Source organism: Hyalella azteca, unplaced genomic scaffold (assembly GCF_000764305.2).
Source record: "Hyalella azteca isolate HAZT.00-mixed unplaced genomic scaffold, Hazt_2.0.2 contig7668, whole genome shotgun sequence".
In the NCBI taxonomy this organism is placed as follows: Eukaryota; Metazoa; Arthropoda; class Malacostraca; order Amphipoda; family Hyalellidae; genus Hyalella; species Hyalella azteca.
In genome coordinates this window covers 93,937-115,810 of record NW_025937787.1, presented here as the reverse complement: position 1 = coordinate 115,810, position 21,874 = coordinate 93,937, and the positions used below count along the sequence as shown (strand labels likewise).

Genomic DNA, 21,874 nt, shown 5'->3' with positions numbered 1-21,874 from the left:
CTGGATTTGTATGAAATAAAGAACCAGAATCCTGGTATGAAAATATGAAACGCGCCATGCCTCTTGGAGGCCCAAGTAACTCGTAACAATCAAGACATACACGCGACAGGCGCGACACACACAGCACTCAAGTGCCAGCAACTCAAACTTTCTGCAGTCAAGTGCCAGCAACTCAAACTTCCTGCAGTCAACTGCTAGCAAGCCAATTTCCTCTGCAGTCAACTGCTAGCAACTCAAACTTCCTATGCAATCAACTGCCAGTAACTCAACTTCCTGCAGTCAACTGCCAACAATCCAATTTCCTCTCCAGTCAACTGCCAACAACTCAAACTTCTGCAGTCAACTGCCACCAACTAAAACTTCCTCTATCTATAGACAACTGTCAGAAACACAAATTTCCTGCAGACTGCTGCCAGCAAGTCAAACTCAAACTGCCTGCAGTCAACTCTACCAACCCAAACTAAACTTTCTGTAGTCACGTGCAAAGTATCAGCTGGAATCAAAGTGACAGTTTGAATAGTAGTCATATATGATGCCAGCTGGTACAATAGTCATTTTGGATGCCAGCTGAGACAATCATATTTGATACCAGGTACTTATATCATTAGTCTGCTTATTTCGCAAGTTCACAAGGAATTTAAAAGCAAAGAAAACGCCAAGAAAATTCACCATATCGATATTGAAAACGTAACTGATGATGGAGCTGGACTCCGAAACGTTTTCAATATCGATATGGTGAATTTTCTTGGCGTTTTCTTTGCTTTTAAATTCCTTGATACCAGGTGAAACGGTATTCAAGTTTGATGCCAACTGAAACAGGGTTAGATGCTGGCTGAGACATAAGTCATGTTCGATGCAAGAAGACGAAACGATAGTCATTTATGTCAGCTGCGACAAAAAACTTTTTGAATCCTGCCAATAAACCATCAAATTGCTTCCAACAAACCATCTGAATAATTCCAAAAAATCATTTAAATTCATCCAACAAAACATCAAAATTCATGCAGCAACTATCTAAAAGCGTTCAACAAACCATCTAAATGAAAACAAAACTAACTAAATGTATCCAAGAAACCACGTGAATGCCTTCAACAAACCATCAATTGCATCAACTAAACCATCTAAATGCATACAGCCAACCATGTGAATGAATCCAACAAACTACATATTTAAATTCATAACATAACCGATCTAGATGTATCCAAAAAGCCATGTGAATACCTACATCCAACAAACCTCCTAAATGGACACCGCAAACTATCTAAATTGATCCAACAAATCATCTAATGGCATCCAACAAACCATTGTAGCGGGACAACTACGCTCAATACAATGACCTTACTGGGTCTCTGCCCACGGGCCTTAACGTACGAGGATAACTTATAAGTGATCAGTGAATTTTCAAAGGCCACAAGTTAAATTTTTATATATTAGAGAATCTGCGGCCACAACACAGGATTATAAACTAAATGCATAGAAGTTTACAACTGCAGACATTTTACAAATATTAATTACAGATATTTACAGACATTGCAAAGTGCGGTTCGTCACGCAAAAGTAGGCTGCCTACTCAAAATCAGCTGCTTTTAGAGAAAACTAGCTACGCCTACTTTTTCTCTTCAGTCTTTGTTAGAGAGGTGCGGCAGCTGACGAAAACTAATAGCGTTTAGCTACACCATTAGAGTGCATCCAACAAATCATCTTATTGCAGCAAATGAAGAATCGAAATGCAAACAACAAACTATCCCAACTGTTTCAAAATACACGCGAATGCTTGCGGCAAACTACCTAGTTTGCCGCAAGCCTGTAAAGCCTGTATATAAATCCTGTAAATTATAATTGTAGGATTCCTGTAAAGCCTGTATAATTCCTAGAAAGCCTGTATATAAATACATCATAACCATCCAATTGCAACCACAAGCCGTCTAGATGCATGCAGCAAACCATCTACATAAATGCATGCAACAAAACGTCTAGTTTCATCAATCAAATCATATGCATGCCTACAACATACTATCTAAATGCATCAAACGACCCATCAAAATGCATACTGCAAACTATTTGAATGCATCCAGCAAACCATGTGAATGAATCAAACAAATCATCTAAATGAATTTGCTAAACAATCCAAATGCATAAAACAAACCGTTCAAATCCATTCAAAGACCATGCGAATGAATCCAACAAATCATCCAAATGCCCACAGCAAACTATCTAAATGTATCCAACTCAAAAGTAAAAGTTCACAGAGTAATATTTATAGAAGCAGATCGGGGATAGCTAGGACACTGTCGTAGTTATAGAAGCAGATCTAACAAGCCTAACCTATCCACAGGGCACTTGGTTAACCGTAAGCACGAGATCCTCCAGATGAGAAGGTGGTGTTCTTATCTAATTACAGCTTCCACCAGCGTGTTGGTGTGGCTCGTACTCACACCATTCAAACTCCTTGTGTCTCGAGAGCAGATACCTCCCGCGTTCGGGTGCATTTGTCCGCGTTTCGGTGTGGCTCGTACCCACAGCACTTGCTCCTGCACGGTTTGTTGAGGCTCGTACCCTCGTAAGCCACTTCCTTGGCCATTCCGCGTTTAGGAGTGGCTCCAGTCCGCATACCTCACTTTTCTCAGTAGATCGTATCCTGGTATGCTGCGACTGGTTTTTGGCGTGTCAGCGTGGCTCGTACCTTCATCACTCGTACCTAGTCCACTTTCTTGTTTTGGTGTGGCTCGTAACCACATAACTCGCCTTTCTCACAGCGTGTCGAGGCTAGTACCTTCGGCAGCTGTGACTGCTTGTTGGCGTTTCGGCTTTGCTCGTACCTACGACGCTCACTACCTCGTGTGTCTCTGATACTCGTACCCTCTCCCCGAATTTACATTATAATTCAAATTTTTACAATGTCGATTGTCGCGTATGACTAGAAGTGTCTGTTCCGATTGAAGAATTCCTATGTCTTTGTATGAAGACTCCTATTCACTACTTGAAGATCATCAGTATTGTTGAGCCTTAAGTTCTTACCGTACTTTTGTAATAAATAGTTCGTTTGGTGCGTGTGTGTACTCAACTAAATTATAGTCGATTTCGATCTACGTAGTTGATTTTTATTCAATGCATGGGCGCCAATACTCCAGTTGGTGACGAGCCTCGTCTTAACCAAGTAAACAAAAAAATATTTCCTTTTGTTTGAAGGAAATATTTGTTATTTCTTCTACTTGTGATGATGTCTTGGCTATTTACACTCGTATTTAGGCTTTACTATGGGTTAAGATTCAAAATAAAGTATTTTATTTAGCTTGTTTATCTTAAGTTCAGTACTAAATTTTACGCTATTATTTTTACTATTGTATCTGTTTGTTTCACAACAAGCGATTTTAAGTAGAAGTTACGGTAGGGTCGCGTATTCAAATACTTCAAAACGATCGAATGCACCTAAAAAGTATTATATACAACGAAGGTTCCCCTCGTATTCACTTCAACCCCCTCTCAACGCAAAGGAGTTTAGAGCTCAACTAAAGCGTCGCTCTCTAGCCCTCGCGTTCTAATACGCAAAAATTCTTCGAAGTCGGACCGCTACCTTAACAATTTCTACTTTGCGGAGGTGTTTCCGGTTACACTTACAACAAACTATATAAATGCATACCAACTAACCATCTACTTGCATCCATTAAAATATCTTAATACATACAGCAAGCCATCGAAAAGAGACCAATAAACCATTTAAATTCATCTAATAAATCATCTGAATCCATCCAACGAAACCATCTGATTGCATCCGACGAATCATCTAAACGCATGTAGCAAACTATCTACAAGCATCCAATGAACCTTATAAATCCATCCAACAAACCATCTGATGCCATGCAACAAACCACATAAATGCACACAACAAATTTCAAATGCATCAATAAAAACTGAATCCAAAAAATTATCCAAATGCATCCCGCAAAAAATCATATTGCATTTGGCAAACTATTTAAATGTATACTTCATACCATCTGACGGCAATATTTTTACGTAATTGCACAAAAACAACTAGCACACCTGCATTTAAATGCAACGCATTGCTCAATTGCACCGCAATCCGCCACTTGCACCGTAATCCGCCACTTGCACCGCAATCCGCCACTTGCACCACAATCCGCCACTTTCACCACAATTATTGGTCACTTGCACCACCATCCGCCACTTGCACTGCCATGCTTGCACCGCAATGCTTTAGTTGCACCGAACTCTCCCCCTCGCACTGCCTTGCCACACTTGCACCGCACTGTTCCTATGCAACACATAAGAGCACGGCCTCGTGTAGCTGTAATCAGCATCGCGACCATCCGTGGGCGCCTCCCGCCACTTCCGGTGATTGTGGAGGCCACTTGAAACCCTCGTCTTTGCAATTAACTTGTGCATAAACTCTTTAACTTGATTCTTATGAATGAATATTAAGTACGATGATGAAGTTGAAAGTATACAGTCAGAATGAAAGCCTTGAGTTCTTTCTAGATGTGTAATTATTTTGAAAAATTAGGGAAGCCCATGAACACAATAAAGACTGCATTGAGGATAAACGTTGAAGTGAACTTTACAAATAGAATAGAAATTACAAATGGGAAACAAATTTGCAATTCCCTATGAATATTTAAGACATTGACAAATTGTACATATGAATTAAATTTTTAAAATAAGAAACAGTTCGTTAATTTTTTTTTGGCCTACCAATACCTCGAAATTAAATAAAGATATAGATTCTTTGTGGTTGCTAACAAATGAGAATGAAAGTCTTTATTTTTAGATGAAGACATAATGACCAATGACTACTTGACTGTCAGACCAGTCGTTTCTAAATATGTTTTACAACACTTCGTCCTGTATATTTATAATACACCTGTACAAAAGTTTGTATGAAATACACGACTGTCAACTGATTGGTTCCTGGAAATAGAAAGATATTCCTCAAATTCCTTTATTTGGACTATAAAACTTGAGTAAAATGAAGCTTTAAAAAACTTAGATCGATTAGTAAGCATGATTATTAGGTCAGCATATAAAGAGCCTTCGCCATCATTTCTTTACCCTGCGGTGAAATGATATATAAAAAGAACTATTGATACGATTAGTAGGCCCATAAAGAGCCTTCCTAATTAAGTAAATGATTCACGTCAAAATGATACCGCATGACCTTGTGTCAAGATTTGGACTCCCTGGTCAAAAAAGCTGCGCTGGTGCGCCCCCTTCATCGTCCTCCGTCCCAAAGCCGTCGATAAGCTGGTCAACCCGCCACCGTGGCTCGAAGGTAAAGTTAAACGTGACTACCGTGCATCTCATTAGAGCCAGCATATGTTAAACGCTGTTGCTTGCCTCATACCGAGGGCAGTGGGCCATAAACAGACGATCAGGGATCATGCTCGAAAACGCCTGCAATCGTCCCTTAAATTTCTCAAGGGTGAGTGAATTCATCCATCTCAGTGAACGCTGCGACGCCGTACAAGTACAAGTGAAGAGTTTGATCCCACAAGCAGCCGTTTCATCATCAAGTGTTAGCAAAGTATTGGGCTCCAAGGCAATAAGGGCTTGCTTTAACCTAGGAACGTACTTCAAGCGGTGTGAAATCTAAGGCTGAAAGACGAACGTTATGTGAAGCCATTCGTTGAATGACGAAAGTAGACAATCCACGAGGTCTTGAATCAGTCTACCAGTGAAAATAAATTTAACTTGATGTTCGAAATGCAATGCACGGTAAAACTTTTCATGAATGTAAAAACTTTCCTATTTACGTTCACGTTTTGGAAAAGATAAACTTAAGAGTTCTCGTTAAATAGTTTTGAGTGTCTCTGAGTATGCTAAAATTATGGCTTTAATGAACTAGTAACTGTGCTCACAAAATTGGCTTCTCACTTTTTGCTGTTGATTTGAACGCATTGTTTTATATCAAAAGACGTTTTTTATCCTTGGCCAAATTCTAAGACAAAACTTCATTTGCTTTTTCTTCGAGTTTGAAATGTTAAAGCTACCGGTATCATTTTAACAATGTTTTGTGAGTAACCTTCGCGTTCAGAATTTCACTGATCAGATTCTCAAATAAATCTAAATAAGAAAGACAACGGAAGGATAAATAACGGAAGAATAAAAAAGGTTAGCGCTTAGCGTAGAAGTTTCAAACAGTTTCTACTTAATTAGAGCCTCTGGCAGGGCGACATGAATGAGATCATATTGTCATGAAAAAGCTTTGATATAAGGTCAGCAGATGGTCCTGGCATTGGTTCACTCGTCGCGGAAGAAGTCCATAAGTTTTTGCTCCTATCAGGAGTTCACGGAACGATTTTTCTCGGGGATGACATGGAGATCTTAGCAGAGGTAATTCCTGTTAGACGAGTAATTCCAAGAGTATGTGGGGGTATAATTTAATTTTATTCGCTCCATCTCAAAATATGTTTACGGCCAGGGATTGAAATAATAAAGTAATCCATCAAGATTAATTATGGCAGGGTGGCCCAGTGGTTACAGTTCAGAGTACCATGATTGGCGCAGGGAGGTGCGGGTTCGATCCCAGCTACCTGCGACAGTTTCTGGTCAGAATCGGGTAGGAGGCCGGGCGGTTAAGCACAGCAGATTTGTAGCACTGAGTTGCGAGTTCGAGACCGCAAATTGCTGTGAATGTTCTGCGATGTTAAGAATCGGCGACAGGCCTACGGCCTAATAAACGCTGAAACCGCTAAAGGAGCTCACAACGTTGACATCCACATTTAGGATTTGAATGAGACAGAATCAAAAAGAAGAAAAGGCGAGATATATAGGGTTGGCTAACAAGAACGGTTAATTGAACTGGAGCCAAGCGATATTAAGCCCTCGCGACCTGCTTGATGATGGCGGCCATTGGAAGAACAAGGAGACAGGAGCACGTAGGATGACGATCGAGGTGTCAAGGGAACGTGGCATGATCAGGCGTCAGGGACACGTGTGGCGTGCGGTAGCTAGAAGCACGTGAAATTGCACGTAGCGTAGAAAAAGCCCATGGCGTAGCAAGAAGCACGTGGCGTAGAAAGAAGCACGTGGCGTAGCAAGAAGCACAGCATAGCGAGAAGCACGTGGCGTAGCAAGAAGCACGTGGCGTAGCAAGAAGCACGGCATAGCGGGAAGCACGTGGCGTAGCAAGAAGCACGTGGCGTAGCAAGAANGGCGTAAGCAAGAAGCACGGCGTAGCGAAAAGCACGTGGCGTAGCGAGAAGCACGGCGTAGCGAGAAGCACATGGCGTAGCAAGAAGCACGACATAGCGAGAAGCACATGGCGTAAGCAAGAAGCACGGCGTAGCGAAAAGCACGTGGCGTAGCGAGAAGCACGGCGTAGCGAGAAGCACGGCGTAGCGAGAAGCACGGCGTAGCGAGAAGCACGGCGTAGCGAGAAGCACGTGGATTTGCACATGTTGTAGTAGTGATGTTACAAGGGCAGTGACCACGATGCTTGACGTGATGTGCTGTGAAGTGGAATTCAGTTAATATTGAACGCACGATTTGAGTTGACAAGTAACCAAGTAAACATGTGAGCTAAAGGCTGGCATTTAATTAATGACTGTGTGGGTCGAGTGCTAGTCATTAATCACACAGTGAGCAAGATTAGAATTGAAAAGAAACCGACGATGGAAATTTATTGCAGCGTAAATTAAGAACAAGGTGTTCATTAAAAATAAATATTAAACTATGGAAATATAGTGAATATAACACCCTTTCCAACGTGAGCACCTGTTGAAGAGTAGATCTAATAAATAATTGTCGTTTAAGATGTATTGAGGTATAATAATTCAAATAATACAGTATACCATTTATTAAGAAATTAAAAAGCAGGTTTAAAGGTTTAAGTACTATTAGAGCTCAAACTAGCCTGCTGCGGAGATCTGCTGAATGCTAATGACTAAATAGAAAATTGTGTAAGCGATGTTAACTTCCTAAACGGTGTTGCCAAGGTAGAGGGAAAATTAGAATTTTATTAGAAAATAAACTCGTAAAATGCGTAACACTATAACTGGAATTGAAGTCCTGCACTGTTTGAAATGCTTTGAATCAGAATTGAATATCCAGGAATGAAATGTAAGCGGCTAATAAATTTAATAGATGACAGTTATGGTATGAAGGTTAAATTCACATTTTACATCCTTGCCATGTTTAGTCTGATAATGAATGAAAAATGACAATTAAACTCAATAAGGATTTGATTGCAAAGTCTAAAATCAACAATGATTTGAGAATTTTTTGTGCCGGTGAACTTATCAGTTTTTTCGCATTAGAGAATAATTTCGTAAATCGGATGATATTCTTACAATAAATTTTAATTAGATGATCATAAACGTATCCAATTCTGTATGATATTGTTACATCATGACGTCGAAAATTGTAAGCATTATCTCGCTTCTGATAGTTTTAGACAAGCAGCAAGTCATGCATATGCCTCATACCCCATAGACCATAGTACCGAGGTTCAAACCTACCACATTGCATTTTACACGTAAATCGTAAAATAACTTCAAACATTTGTGTCATCAATAAAAATTTTGTGAAAGATATTGGGTCACAGCCGGTCACCTTAATCCTAGATATACGATTCTTGATGTATTTATACACTCTTTTAATAACTCAGTCAATGACACAATGATGATTGGGATGACAATTGAGTTTATTTGAAGCACATCTTAATGGATTGAAATGGCCATACATATGATATGCCATGTTATGCATATACACATATACATATGCATATGTATATGCAGGTTTCATTGAAGACCAGAGAGTATTTCTTATTGACAATTTTCTTATTATTTTTCTCGATTCGGCGAATTAGGCTCTTGATAGGAAGTGAAAATCCAAATATCAGGTTTCCAAGGGACATTTTATTATAATTTTACGACGTTTCGAATGCAACTTCATTCATTATCAAGTAGAGGACGAGTTTTGCAACAAGTGAATTTGAAATTTTGAAATGACAATAGTACAAATTTCATTTCAAAATTTCAAATTCACTTGTTGCAAAACTCGTCCTCTACTTGATAATGAATGAAGTTGCATTCGAAACGTCGTAAAATTATAATAAAATGTCCCTTGGAAACCTGATATTTGGATTTTCACTTCCTATCAAGAGCCTAATTCGCCGAATCGAGAAAAAAATAATAAGAAAATTGTCAATAAGAAATACTCTCTGGTCTTCAATGAAACCTGCATTAAAGAACAGCTTCTGCCAAACTACGCAAATATGTATATGCATACACATATACATATGCATGTGTATGCATATACACATGCATACATATTTATGCATGGTGGCCCAGTGGTTAAAGTTCAGAGTACCAAGATTGGCGCAGAGAGGCGCGGGTTCGATCCCAGCTCTGTGCGCCAGTTTCTGGTCAGAATCGGCAAGGAGGCCGGGCGGTTAAGCATAGCAGAATTGTAGCAGTGAGTAGCGAGTTCGAGACCGCAAATTGCTGTGAATGTTCTGCGATGTTAAGAATCGGCGAAAGGCCTACGGCCTAATAACGCTGAAACCGCTATTATCTATTATATGTTCAACTTGGGTTTGATTTAAATATTGGTTCCTATTGAAAAATTTATCCCACATATTATATCATTTATTTTGGATTTTATGGCCCCCAAAAAATTGATATTTGTTTGTCGTGTGTTGACATGGTTATACATCATTCATGCGTTAATTCCTCCGAGAATTATAAGTTGCTCAGATATTCTAATCCGACCTCTAGGATACACACCGTCTGTGACGTACTGTCAGCTGTTTTGCTAGATGGAATGGCTCGCATCATCGCATGTTCCGGTTCCACACTCCACAGAATTTAATCATACAATTATTGCTATTTTAACTTCATGGCTTCACTCTGGAATTCACTTTTAGATTTTGGATCAATATGTCAGTGTATGGCTTCTACTGTGTGTAATTTTGTTGGTGAGTATCATAGACAGACTACAGACATTATAGACATAGTCATTACTCATTATGTCAGTGTCATTATGTCATACTGTCATAGACTAGTTATTTTTATAAATGTAGGTATATGCACGAAAAAAAAGTTTTTTTCTCTCTGAACGTAATGAAAATTATACATTTAAAAAGAAAAAAATCTTTTAAAAATACCATATAAATTTAAGTGGAGTGTAAAAAATTAGGCCTAATAAAAAAAATTTTCCCTACTAAGTACTAGGCTTAATAATGCCTTAATTCAATTGCATCCCAAAAATAGACTAATTTTTGGCACTCTTTTTGGAAAAACTTTAATTTCTACTGTTCCTATAAGTCAATTTCAATGATGTTAGCAAATTGTATAGGAAAACAATTACACAGATTTCAATTTCATAAGAGATCTTCTACATTCTCATGTAATTACTGGTTTTATGATTCCATTTTTAAATGAAAAACATTTCTGTTCAGTTTAAGAAAGATTATTCTTTTTATTGTCCTAATCATAAAGCATAGAAAAAGCAGAAAACACATAAATTGTTTGGTGTACTGCATTTGTCATAACTTCTTCCACAGGGCACAGACAGTGTCACTCTGCAAGCACAGGTGACTGAGGTGAGGAAAACATATACTCTGTGAGCCGCGTCTGGATTTTTTGAGTTGCAAACTAATGAATTTTTGAGCCGTAAATCTATTTCCCAAGCAGTGAAAAATGCCATTCTTGAACCGCAAACTCTTCATTTTTCAAGATCTTCATCTTTGACATAACATTCTTGCTGCTGTCGCAGTTTATTATATACAAGTATGACAAGAATGTGGTACTAAACTGCAGACCTGAGACCTAAATATTTTATGGAATGATAAATTCTATGATAAAGAGAAAAGGAGTCAAACCTACAAACTTACAAAGTTCAGGGAATGCTTGTTAAGGAGAAAATTGAAATTGCTTGTGCAATTTTCAATTTTTGCTGTTCTGGTTTTTAGTCTCATCTTAACACTTTCTCTCGGGCGGACATAGAAATACAATTAAATTGCAATATTTGATGATTGTACTTAAAAGTATGACCAATTCTAAGATATATTTACGGTATTATTGCAGATTAACTACATCCAAAAAAAAGGGTGTTTTTTTTTTTAATTATATGTTTTTTGGGGTCGGGGTGTAGATTACGAATCTGAAATCCATTTTTGGCGGTCGGCATCGGAAAACCGATTTTTTTCGCGACTTACTAACATGGGGGTTACGTAACTTACGTTACANCATCTACATCATCTACAATGAAAGAGGAGGACTTCAGAGTACTGTTAGTAATAGATGAGTACACTCTGCATGCTTCAAATGTTTGAAATTGAGTTTTATTTCAAGTGTCCCTTTTTACCCCATTTCAAGATTAATTCAGGAGCCTTTTATATTGCATCTAGCGCCTTACAAATAGCACATGGAATTTTTTTGAAGATGCCATTCAATAGCCCTCGTAAAGAGCTATAAAATGAACCTAAATTTGTTTCTGAAATGTTTCATGGTAAGAAGTTATTAACAAAAAACGCTCAAAACCGTCCCTTTTTACCCCATTTGACGGTACTGTTAGTAATGGATGAGTACGCTCTGCATGCTTCAAATGCTTTAAAATGAAGTTTTATTCCAAGTGTCCCGAGTAGCCCCGTCGAACGGGGCTACTTGGGACACTCTTTTTTTTGCTTCTGGCACCTTACGAATAGCATATGGAATTTTTTTGACAATGCCATTCAATAGCCCTTGCAAAGAGCTATAAAATGAGTCTAAACTTGTTTATGAAATGTTTCATGGTAAGAAGTTATTAACAAAAAACGCTCAAAACCATCCCGAGTAGCCCCGGTTGACGGTACCTCTGCTAAGGCCTGTAGCAAAAAAATATATTTGCTGTATTAGAAAATGATTCTTAGATAAAAGTTGGGCACATGTGTTGGCTTAAAAATGTGATCGATGGAAATTTTGCATATCGTTCCAAAGAAAATGGCGGCCATGTCCCAAAGAAAGGGTAAATGTGTTTTTTCCATAAATGAGAAAATGAGCTAAAAATGTTTATTTATTTATCTCACTCAGCAAAAAAATTTCACTTGACCAAAAATTAATGCATTATCGGTCATCACAAAATTGTGCATAGAATGTCATTAGAATTGTACACCAGGCAACATAGAATGAGAAATAATTAACCTAAACTATGATTTATTTCTCCAAAAAATATGATGATTGTCACTAAAATGTTCCTTTCTGTTTCAGGTATGTTTTTACAATATAGGTACATATACCTATATTTTTTTATAGTGAATTCACTTGACCTAATTAAATGGTGTGAAATTACAAGCTTTTTTGTAAGCTTATAGATACAGAAGAAATGCTATACGGCTGCTGATATGAAGCTTGCAGTGGACAAGGACATTGTAAATGCTGAATGGCATGTCCATGGATACAGTTATATCACTCCAATAATGCAGTAATGTATGGATATGGTAATAATATATGGATATGGTAATATCATATCATGTGAAAAGTGAGATTTTCAAAGATTACCTCTGCTGTGGTCTGTAGCAAAAAAAAAAATTATTCACCATATTAGAAAATTTTACTCACATAAAAGTTGCTCACAGGTGTTGGGCTAAAAATGTGATTGACTTTATAAGTGTGTCTCATTCCAAAAAAAAAGTGGCACTCTTTCCGCATGACGGGGTAATAAGGGACACCCTTAAAAATGCATTTACAGTATAACCTCAGTTAGCAAAGGCTCCAGTTAACAAAAGAATTGATTAACAACAAAGAATTTTGATTACATTTACCTTGCTTGGCAAAAAAAATTCACTTATCAAAAAATTAGTGAATCACTCTTTCCGCATGACGGGGTAATAAGGGACACCTCCCCCCCCCAGGGTAATAAGGGACACCCCTTAAAACACATTTACAGTAGAGCCTTGGTTAGCAAAGGCTCCAGTTAACAAAAAAAATAATTAACAGGGCAAAGAATTTTGATTAGATTTACCTCACTCAGCAAAAATATTTCACCTGACAAAAAATTAGTGCATCATCGGTCATCACCAAACTGTGCATAGAATGTCATAGATAGAATCGTTCACCAGGCAACATAGAATGAAATGTAATTAAACTAAACTATGATATTTTTCTCAAAAAGTGTTATGGTTGTCAATAAAATATTACTTTGTGTTTCAGGTATGTTTTTTACAATATTTTTTTGTTATAATGAATTCACTTGACTCAATTAAAATGGTGCAAAATTACAAGCTGTCCTGTAAGCTTACCTACAGAATAAATGCTCAATGGCATGTCCATGGATACAGTAATATCACATCAATAATATGGTAATGTATGGATAAGATAATATCATATCAATAAAGGAAAAACAATGAAAAATCACAGAAAATGTCATTTATTCTACATTTACATCATCTACAAAGGAAGAGGAAGACTTCAGAGTACTGTTAGTAATGGATCAGCACACTCTGCATGCTTCAAACGTTTTAAAATTTAGTTTTATTTCAAGTGTCCCTTATTACCCTGTTCCCAGGGTTGGTTCAGGAGTTGTTTATTTTGCATCTGGCATCTTATGAATAGCATATGGAATTATTTCAGAGATGCCATATGATAGCCCTCGCAAAGAGCTTTAAAATGAGCTCAAACTCGTTTATGAAATGATTCATAGTAAGAAGTTATTAACAAAAAATGCACAAAATCATCCTTTATCACCTTGGTTTGATGGTACTGCTACTTTCATTATATCTTCTAAAATTGGAAAGAAACTGTTTTATATAAAATATTTACACCATATGAAAGTGTTTAGATGGAAATTTCCCAAGTAAAAAATTTGGGTGGTAATGGGTTTTATATCTCTGCTTGACAATTCTTTTGATTGTCATTAACTTTATGCCTCCAATATCACTGTGAATCAGACTGCTATTTTGGTGGTTTCACCAAATAATTTTTCCACACTGGTTGAAAGTTTTCATTTTTATATCTCAATAATCATATTCAATAATTTTTTTGTATTTCAGGCTGCCAGCTGGACATGTTATACTTGGGCTGGGTGACATCTCTGCTCTACCCAGCAATTCTAACTATCTTCATCCTGCCATTCTTCATTCTCTTCTTCTTGTATTTTAGCTCCCTAATTCTCTACATCTACACATACCGGTGAGCTACAAGTAATGAATAAGTAGCTTTGAATAATTGGGAATTTTCCTCCTTCAATGCACTTTGGGCATAATTTAATTGACGTTAAAATTCATTGTAGAGATAAATTTCTTTGTATAGTATGTACATGTATGTGTTGTAGAAGTATAGAAAAGTGGATTTAAAAGAATTGTGATCAGTTATATCATTTTCATCTTTTGTGTTCTTGAAAAATTTATAAAATTTGAAGAAAATCTAAAATTTATGAAACCTTTTGGAGAATTTCATTGTCTGGCACTAACTTTGACTCCTGGTGTTGGTACTTCCTGCAAATTTTGTGGAGACTGTCTGCGCAGGTGGCGCCAAGTGAAGGAAGTTCTACAGGAAGGACTGCATGACCCCTGGGCTGGTGGACGATACCTCATTTCTGTGCTATGGGACGCTCATGGCTACATATGGCATGGTGAGCATCCTTCAATAAGTGCATCTCATAAAGTGTAGAGTTGTTTATGAGGAGTGTTTTGCCAGCCTTGGCGTTGAGAGTTGCCTTCAAAATGTGCCTGGCGTCTCATGAGGTGCGAAGTTACTTGTAGGGATTATGAGTAAGTGCACCTGTCGCTCAAAACCAGTAATGGTATTTTGTGAATATGTGAATTTATTGGCTGCAAAATTTAAAAAGACTTTGTTCTTCTGTGACACTAATGCAGAAGATCTTTAGTATGCCTTGAAACCACTACTGATAAGTATTCCTGTGCAGGATATGAAGTGCAAGGCATTGAAAACGTCCCAGTAGACAGAGGTGCACTAATAGTTTACTACCATGGTGCCATCCCTGTCGATATCTATTACTTTGTTGCTCGCTTCATCACCAGCACTGGCAGACATGTTCACTGCGTCGGCGACCGCTTCCTTCAGAAGATTCCAGGTGCATAATTTGTATTCTTTTTCTGCTTGGATCAGTCAGTAATGCAGATAATTATGAGACCAATACAGAGATCTTGTATCTTTAATTTTGAATATGCCTGTGCATACATTCCACATGTCTAAAATAGTAGTACGTATACTACACTTTATCAATGAGACTATTCCGGTTGAATGTGCTACATACATACAGTATATGAATATGTGATTCAGTTTTAACTTGGCACCGAGTGGCTAATTCTTTCACATTAAATGATACTCTTCTAAAATATTTTAAAATAACATGTCAGACCTTCATTCAAATAGGAATTGCAGTTTGACTTGCTAGTCGCTTCTATTTGCCCTACAACCTCTTCTTATTGATTCCACTTTAAAATATTATTTTCACACAATTTTTGTCTGCAGGAAAAAATTCACTTTGTCGATGTAAGGTTAACTGTGCTTCGTAATGGTAAAGCTTTGTTAATCGAGCTATGCAGGCTTAGGCAGATGTAGGTACAAAAAATGGTGGAAAATTTATGCTCATTTCTTACTGTTTGCTGTTTTTGAGTTCATCTCTGGGCTGTTTCTTACTCGCGAACATATGCCATTTGAGGCACCTGTTTGTCATGGAACTTATTGGTAGCTTTATTTGACAGCCAAAGGTCTTGTGTTGGCCAGGCTGGCAGTCCATACTGGAAGCCTTCCTCCCCCTTAACAGCCAAAGGTCTTGTATTGGCCAGGCTGGCACTCCATCTGGAAGCCTTCCTCCCCCTTAACAGCCAAAGGTCTTGTATTGGCCAGGCTGGCACTCCATACTGGAAGCCTTCCTCCCCCTTAACAGCCAAGGCTCTTGTATTGGCCAGCTAGGCTGACACCCTATACTGGAAGCCTTCCTCCCCCTTAACAGCCAAGGCTCTTGTATTGGCCAGCTAGGCTGACACTCTATACTGGAAGCCTTCCTCCCCCTTAACAGCCAAAGCTCTTGTGTTTTTAGGCTGGCACTCCATACTGGAAGCCTTCCTCCCCTTAACAACCGTGGCTCGTGTGTTCCCAGGCTGCACTCCATACTGGAAGTCTTCCTCCCCTTAACAACCGTGGCTCGTGTGTTCCCAGGCTGGCACTCCATACTGGAAGCCTTCCGGATCTCGCCGAGCTCGGTGTCTGACTGCGTGCGCATCGTGCGCGCCGGCCACTTGCTGGCCATCAGTCCTGGCGGCGTGAGGGAGGCGCAGTTTTCCGACCACAGCTACCCGCTCCTCTGGGGCTGCAGGAAAGGCTTCGCTAAAGTCGCCATCGAAGCAAATTGCGTGAGTAAATTAATGACAAAGTTGTCTACAATGGACCATCCTTCTCGGTGCTGATTCTCTTCTTAAGATATTGTTTTGTGATATTTGGGAAGTTAATGTTCTGAGCTCACAAATTCAAAACTTTTCCTAGTCGTCTTGCTAGCAATTTGGCCAGTACTTGCATCAGTGTCAGACTCTTATTACACTCTTCATCAATTGTGGATACCACCCAATACCAGTCATTAATGAAGATCTATGTGCCTTCATATCCTGAACAATACCGGCCACATAATTTTTTGTGTTTCAAATCTTATTACACGTTTGTTGCATGTCACTCATGTCAGTTCTCTATGAAATTTGCCTTCTAAGTATAAATCTCTGTATTTACCGAGTTCAATAATCTTACCTGTGGTAAATTAAACTTGTTTCCACATTCAGATTTTCTATTATACAACGCTGCTTCTCTCGATTCCCGGTAATCTGAACATTAAGCGAAGTAGGATTATTTAGAAGTAAACTTTATTTATTTTTCATTTTTGTAGTATAATTTTAACATGCTTGCCGGCATAACATGATGCTTCCCACAGCCCATCATCCCGATGTTCACCCGCAACGTGCGCGAGGCGTTCCGTGTGATGAATTTCCCAAGCGCTCTCTTCAGCGCCCTCTACAGGCGCTTCAAGCTCCCCTTCGCCCCCATCTACGGGGGCTTTCCTGTCAAGGTGACGACACCCTTTTATAACTAAGATAATTGTATTTCACATCACTCGATTTAAACACCAATAAAATACTACGATATATGAAATGAGGATTCGGAAATTGCTTCCGCTCAGCGGCAGCAATAAACTTTCGAGGCCATATATGCGTAAGTTGAAGCTTCTTCCCAGACTGTTGCAGATTTACTTAGAGCTCGTAATTATGATGTTTTTTTTGGAGAGGTTCAGGCTAGGGTTCACTGGAACAGAGAATGGTTAGGAAAAAGTGATAGTGGAATGTTTACTGTAATGAAATGTTCATTTTCCTGATCCCTGGATTCAGCTTTGATCAAACTATCCTGACTGATCGTAAAATCGCATTTTTGTGGTTTCGCAAATATCCAGAATTTCATGTTGAGGCAGGACTTGCGTGCGGTTGTCGAATTAGTCGTCTGCATAAATCTGAGAAATTAAAAGATACTGAGAATTTTGTGTTTGATCAAATGGTGAGAGCCTTGTGACTGGTTGATGGTGAGAACTTAGTGGCTGGTCATATACGTAATGGGGTACTTTGTCTTATTAGATCAATAGGTGAGCATTTTGTGTTACACAATTGATGAGACTTTTTTAGCAAAAGGTGAGATTATGTTGGTTGTGCAGATAATGAGATTATTTTGGTTGTGCAGATGGTAAGCTACCTCGGCCCGTGCGTGTACCCACTGCCTGACGAGAGCGACGAGCAGCTGGCGCAGCGCGTGGAGCGCGCCGTGCGCAGCCTCATCGTGCAGCACCAGCGCCTACCCGGCAACATCCTCGCCGCGCTCCTGGACCGCATCCACCCCAGCCTAGCACGCTCCCTGCTTGGTGCTGGGACTCCTCCCCCTCACATAGCTGAGGCGCCTCCCACTCACTCCGCCGAGGCTCCTCCCTCTCATACCGCCGAGGCTCCTCCCTTTCATACCGCCGAGGCTCCCACTCATACCGCCGAGGCTCCCACTCATACCGCCGAGGCTCCTCCCTCTCATACCGCCGAGGCTCCTCACTCTCATACCGCCGAGGCTCCTCCCTCTCATACCGCCGAGGCTCCTCCCACTCATACCGCCGAGGCTCCTCCCACTCATACCGCCGAGGCTCCTCCCACTCATACCGCCGAGGCTCCTCCTTCTCGCACCGCCCACGAACATAAAAGTAAACCTGGCCACAAGGATGAGGTTGTGGAAAATGCTAATAAGGCTGATGAATATGCTAGACTTGGAGGCGATGTTGGCTCTGATTCGACTCTCGATGCTGCCACTGATGACGATGATGTTAGTGATGTTGATAGTAATCATGAAACGGCCATCGAGCGTGAAATTATTTCCAGTGAAACGTATCAAACTGAAAAGAATACCGCTGATAAATCATCAAACTTACTACATCTGTCTAGAAAACAAAGTGAGAAAGAAAAAATTACTGGTGAGTCTGAGCTGATAACTGCAATAAGCAGCGGTGTTCCTGAGAGTAGCGATGACGCTGCTCGCTCATATTCCAGGCAATCAAACCCACAGCGATCACCCCTTATCGCAGCAATCGGCGACGTTCCAGAGGAAGAATTTCAGAATAAATCAAATAATCCCCAATCACAAGACGGAATTAGAAGAAGAAAGAACAAACGAACCCCGAACCCAAGTGTTGTTCTAGGACATCGTACTGATGAACCTCAACAAGCTACAGGTACTAGTGAACCAATTGCAGAAGAGAGTCAAGGCAATAGTGAGGAACAAGTTCAACGTTTTCCACCTCATGAAACTCTGGGGTGTGACCTGCGACAAAAAACCAGTTGCGAAACATCTGATAGTGAAATTGATAGATTAGTCTTCGAGAAGGAAGCACCAAGCGAAACTTATTACACAGAACAAAAATCGAGTACTGGTGCTGCGCCTGGAGGAAGCTGGGGAAACGAAGCCAGTGAAGCTCCAAGATATGGTGGTGAAGCTATTGACTTTCCATGTTCAGAAGTGTCGACTTCTAATCTTCATGATAAAAAAATGTCCACTGTATTGCTTGGAACGCAGTCTGTATCGTCTGAAGCCTCCACGGTTTGCGACGACCTTGAAGGTGCGACTAATTTTGAAAAAGCTGAAATATCTTCTCCCACGCCTACATGCTCTTCCCCTGAACTGTTATCATCCAAAGAAACTCCGCGTCCCACTGAGCATCTCGAGGCCGCGCGACACGACGATCATTTTAGTCTCAGTGCTGACGAAGTTGTAGATCAAAAACCTGCCCAGAAGGCCGCCGAAGATTTAAGTTTCTCTGAGAACGGCAAAGCGTCTCTGGCAGCAGAGGTGCAGCTCGGCACGGCAGCCAGCAGCGACAGCGACAGCAGCAGCGGCAGCAGCTTCGAGATCGTTGACTCTAACAAGCCAAAGTTATGAGTGCAGGATTGTGATTTTAATGTTGATTAATCCAGTGATTTGGTAACAAATCCCATTTCAAGTGATATAGCAGATTTTATTGTTTTGCTTACAATGATTTGATATCAAAGTCAACATGAACTTATTGTTTCATTGAATAATTTTTATTTTGAAAGCTTTCGCTGTGATATAGATGTCTAACTTATGAATTGCTTGCCGGAAAATCAATTTATTAAGCCTGCGGTTCATTATTTAAACGATCAAATATTTGTTGGAGTTTAATGTCAGTAATGTCAGCCTGGTCAGTATTAGCTTTTACTTGTCTAGATTGGCTTTCTCTGTCATAACAGGAAGTGTATGCAAAAATTACTAGAATCTGAAACCCCCAAGTCGTGATATTGTTGGGTGGCTAAACGTTGCGAGGCTGGAAATTTCTACTGCCTGACTCTGAAAACACGATGCAGGATCAGGAAATGCGACATGTTAGTAAATCCGAATTGTGATCAATTACTTTATCTGATCAATTACTTTATTTTCGTGATCTCAGGCTGTATCTATTTGATAAACTCTTGTGTAAAATTTATCCAAGTGAAGAACAACATTGTCCTCAAAATGTGCTAACAAAGTTAGGCTCGCAATGCACTGCTCTCGCAGAGATTCATGCCTTGTGCTGGAGTTTGCCTTCGTTCAAGGCTTAATGTGCACGAGGACATCGGCCGTCGCTAATTAGAATCTATTCCTGATCTGCATGTTGCCTCTGAGTATCACAAAGTGTAATAAGCAGAGCACATCGTTAAGTACGTAGTCCATGGTGGTATTTCTTATACTTATCCTCTGCAATCAACTCTCACAACGCATTTCAAGAAATATTTATTGTGTTCCTAATCCAGACTTTATTTGTGCAGACATTTGTGATGAACTTCAAGCGTTAAGCTATGCTCCACCTCGTGTCTAATTCGCAGCTTGCGACGTCAGCGTCCAATCGTCTTATTATATTCATTTGTTTCTAAGACCAACAATTTTGACGTTGTAATTAGAAATGATCTTGAAGTTTTAATTTATATGTTTCTTCACAAATTTAAATTAATAATCTGCATGTATCTAGGAATGCTGTTATCTTTTTCTGGCTTGGTAATTTCAAAATATTCCAACACAAGAAATTGTTAGATCTGCTTTAATTTTGTATCTCATTCTGTTGCTGATCGTGTCTCGTTCTGTCAGGAATGTCGCAAGCAGTAATTTCTTGACCGTGACGATGACTTTTAGCGTGGACGAAATTGCACGTGATTTCTTTTAATAGATGAATGAAATGACGCTTAGGAGTTATTTTGCAGTGATGGAGGCGTGTCGTGTGTTGATATCGATGACCTGCTTGTTCAATGTGCCCGTTTGAGCGGAAATAGTGAACAAAACATAATCCTTGGCCTCGCCCTGATTCAGACGGTGAGCTTTAACACTTTTGATTGGGGCCTTACTTGGTAAAACCCAAACGAGAGGTTTTTGGATTCGCGTCTCTAATTTTACTATGTAACGGATCGGGCAACAACGCCCAGAAAATTTTACTCTGAAACGCGGCAGCTGTTTTTTTTTTAATTTGTTGCAATGGCCGCTGATCATCACCGACTGCTCTGAAACTTTGCACGCCACTTGGGGACGTCTGCGTGCACATGAAAGAACGTTTGAGCCAAATCCGTAAATTTTTTTCAGTAATTATAACTGAAAATCCTTGAAAGTTTGGGTTTTGCCTTCTACCTATTGAACTACTTGGTCTAGTACTCCAAATTTCTGTTTTTAAGATAATTGGACCATGGGCTACAGGTTCGTCACGAGTAATTTTCATGGTAAAACCGATATTTAAAAACTAAAAAATGTATTATGTAAAAAGTTCCATAACTAGTGAAGGACTCAAAAAATTGTATCAGGCATGACGAAAGAAAATAATCCCTGGGGTCTCATGCTTTCACAAGCGAAATTTCTCTAATCGAAACATACGTAGGTTATTTAGAATAAAAGCAAATAAATCCAAAATATCTCCTAGTTCCTATATAAAATAGTGATCGAGTTGAGCATTTTGAGATGAATTGGTGCACATTCTTTCCACGGGTAAAGGCATCGGGAGTTCACATGTCTGTTTATCAAATTGTGTGACTACTACATTTTACACGCTATAGAAGAAACGAGATTGACTCAACATTAGGTCAGAATGAGTAGGGTTTCCAGGACGCCAAGGTTTTTGAGCCTCATGTATTCCCAGTGAGAATCCTGATGGCAGAAGTACAACGGTGACTTGAGATCGCCTATGGATGTATTATTGTTTTCGATTAAAATGAATATGTCAACGACATGGAGTTGTATAATTTGTGGACAATTTGAAGATTATCTACTTATACTAAAGCTTGTGGAGCTTCATCATTCATATTCACGAGGAATGTGAATACGAATTGTCAGTTGTCATAATTTCCCAGTTGTTCGTATCTTGTAGCGACGGT

At 39.4% G+C, this 21,874-nt stretch overlaps 1 protein-coding gene across 1 annotated transcript; it reads left to right on the top strand.

The window, feature by feature from the left end:
• Positions 1–9,786: 9,786 nt before the first annotated feature.
• On the top strand, positions 9,787–21,724 carry LOC125178183. Its single transcript, XM_047881340.1, has 7 exons — positions 9,787–9,934; positions 13,988–14,126; positions 14,462–14,568; positions 14,863–15,030; positions 16,122–16,315; positions 16,882–17,016; positions 17,676–21,724. The coding sequence occupies exons 1-7, from the start codon at positions 9,856–9,858 to the stop codon at positions 19,404–19,406; spliced, it is 2,553 nt and encodes an 850-aa protein (XP_047737296.1). The 5' UTR covers positions 9,787–9,855; the 3' UTR covers positions 19,407–21,724.
• The last annotated feature ends 150 nt before the right edge of the window (positions 21,725–21,874 follow it).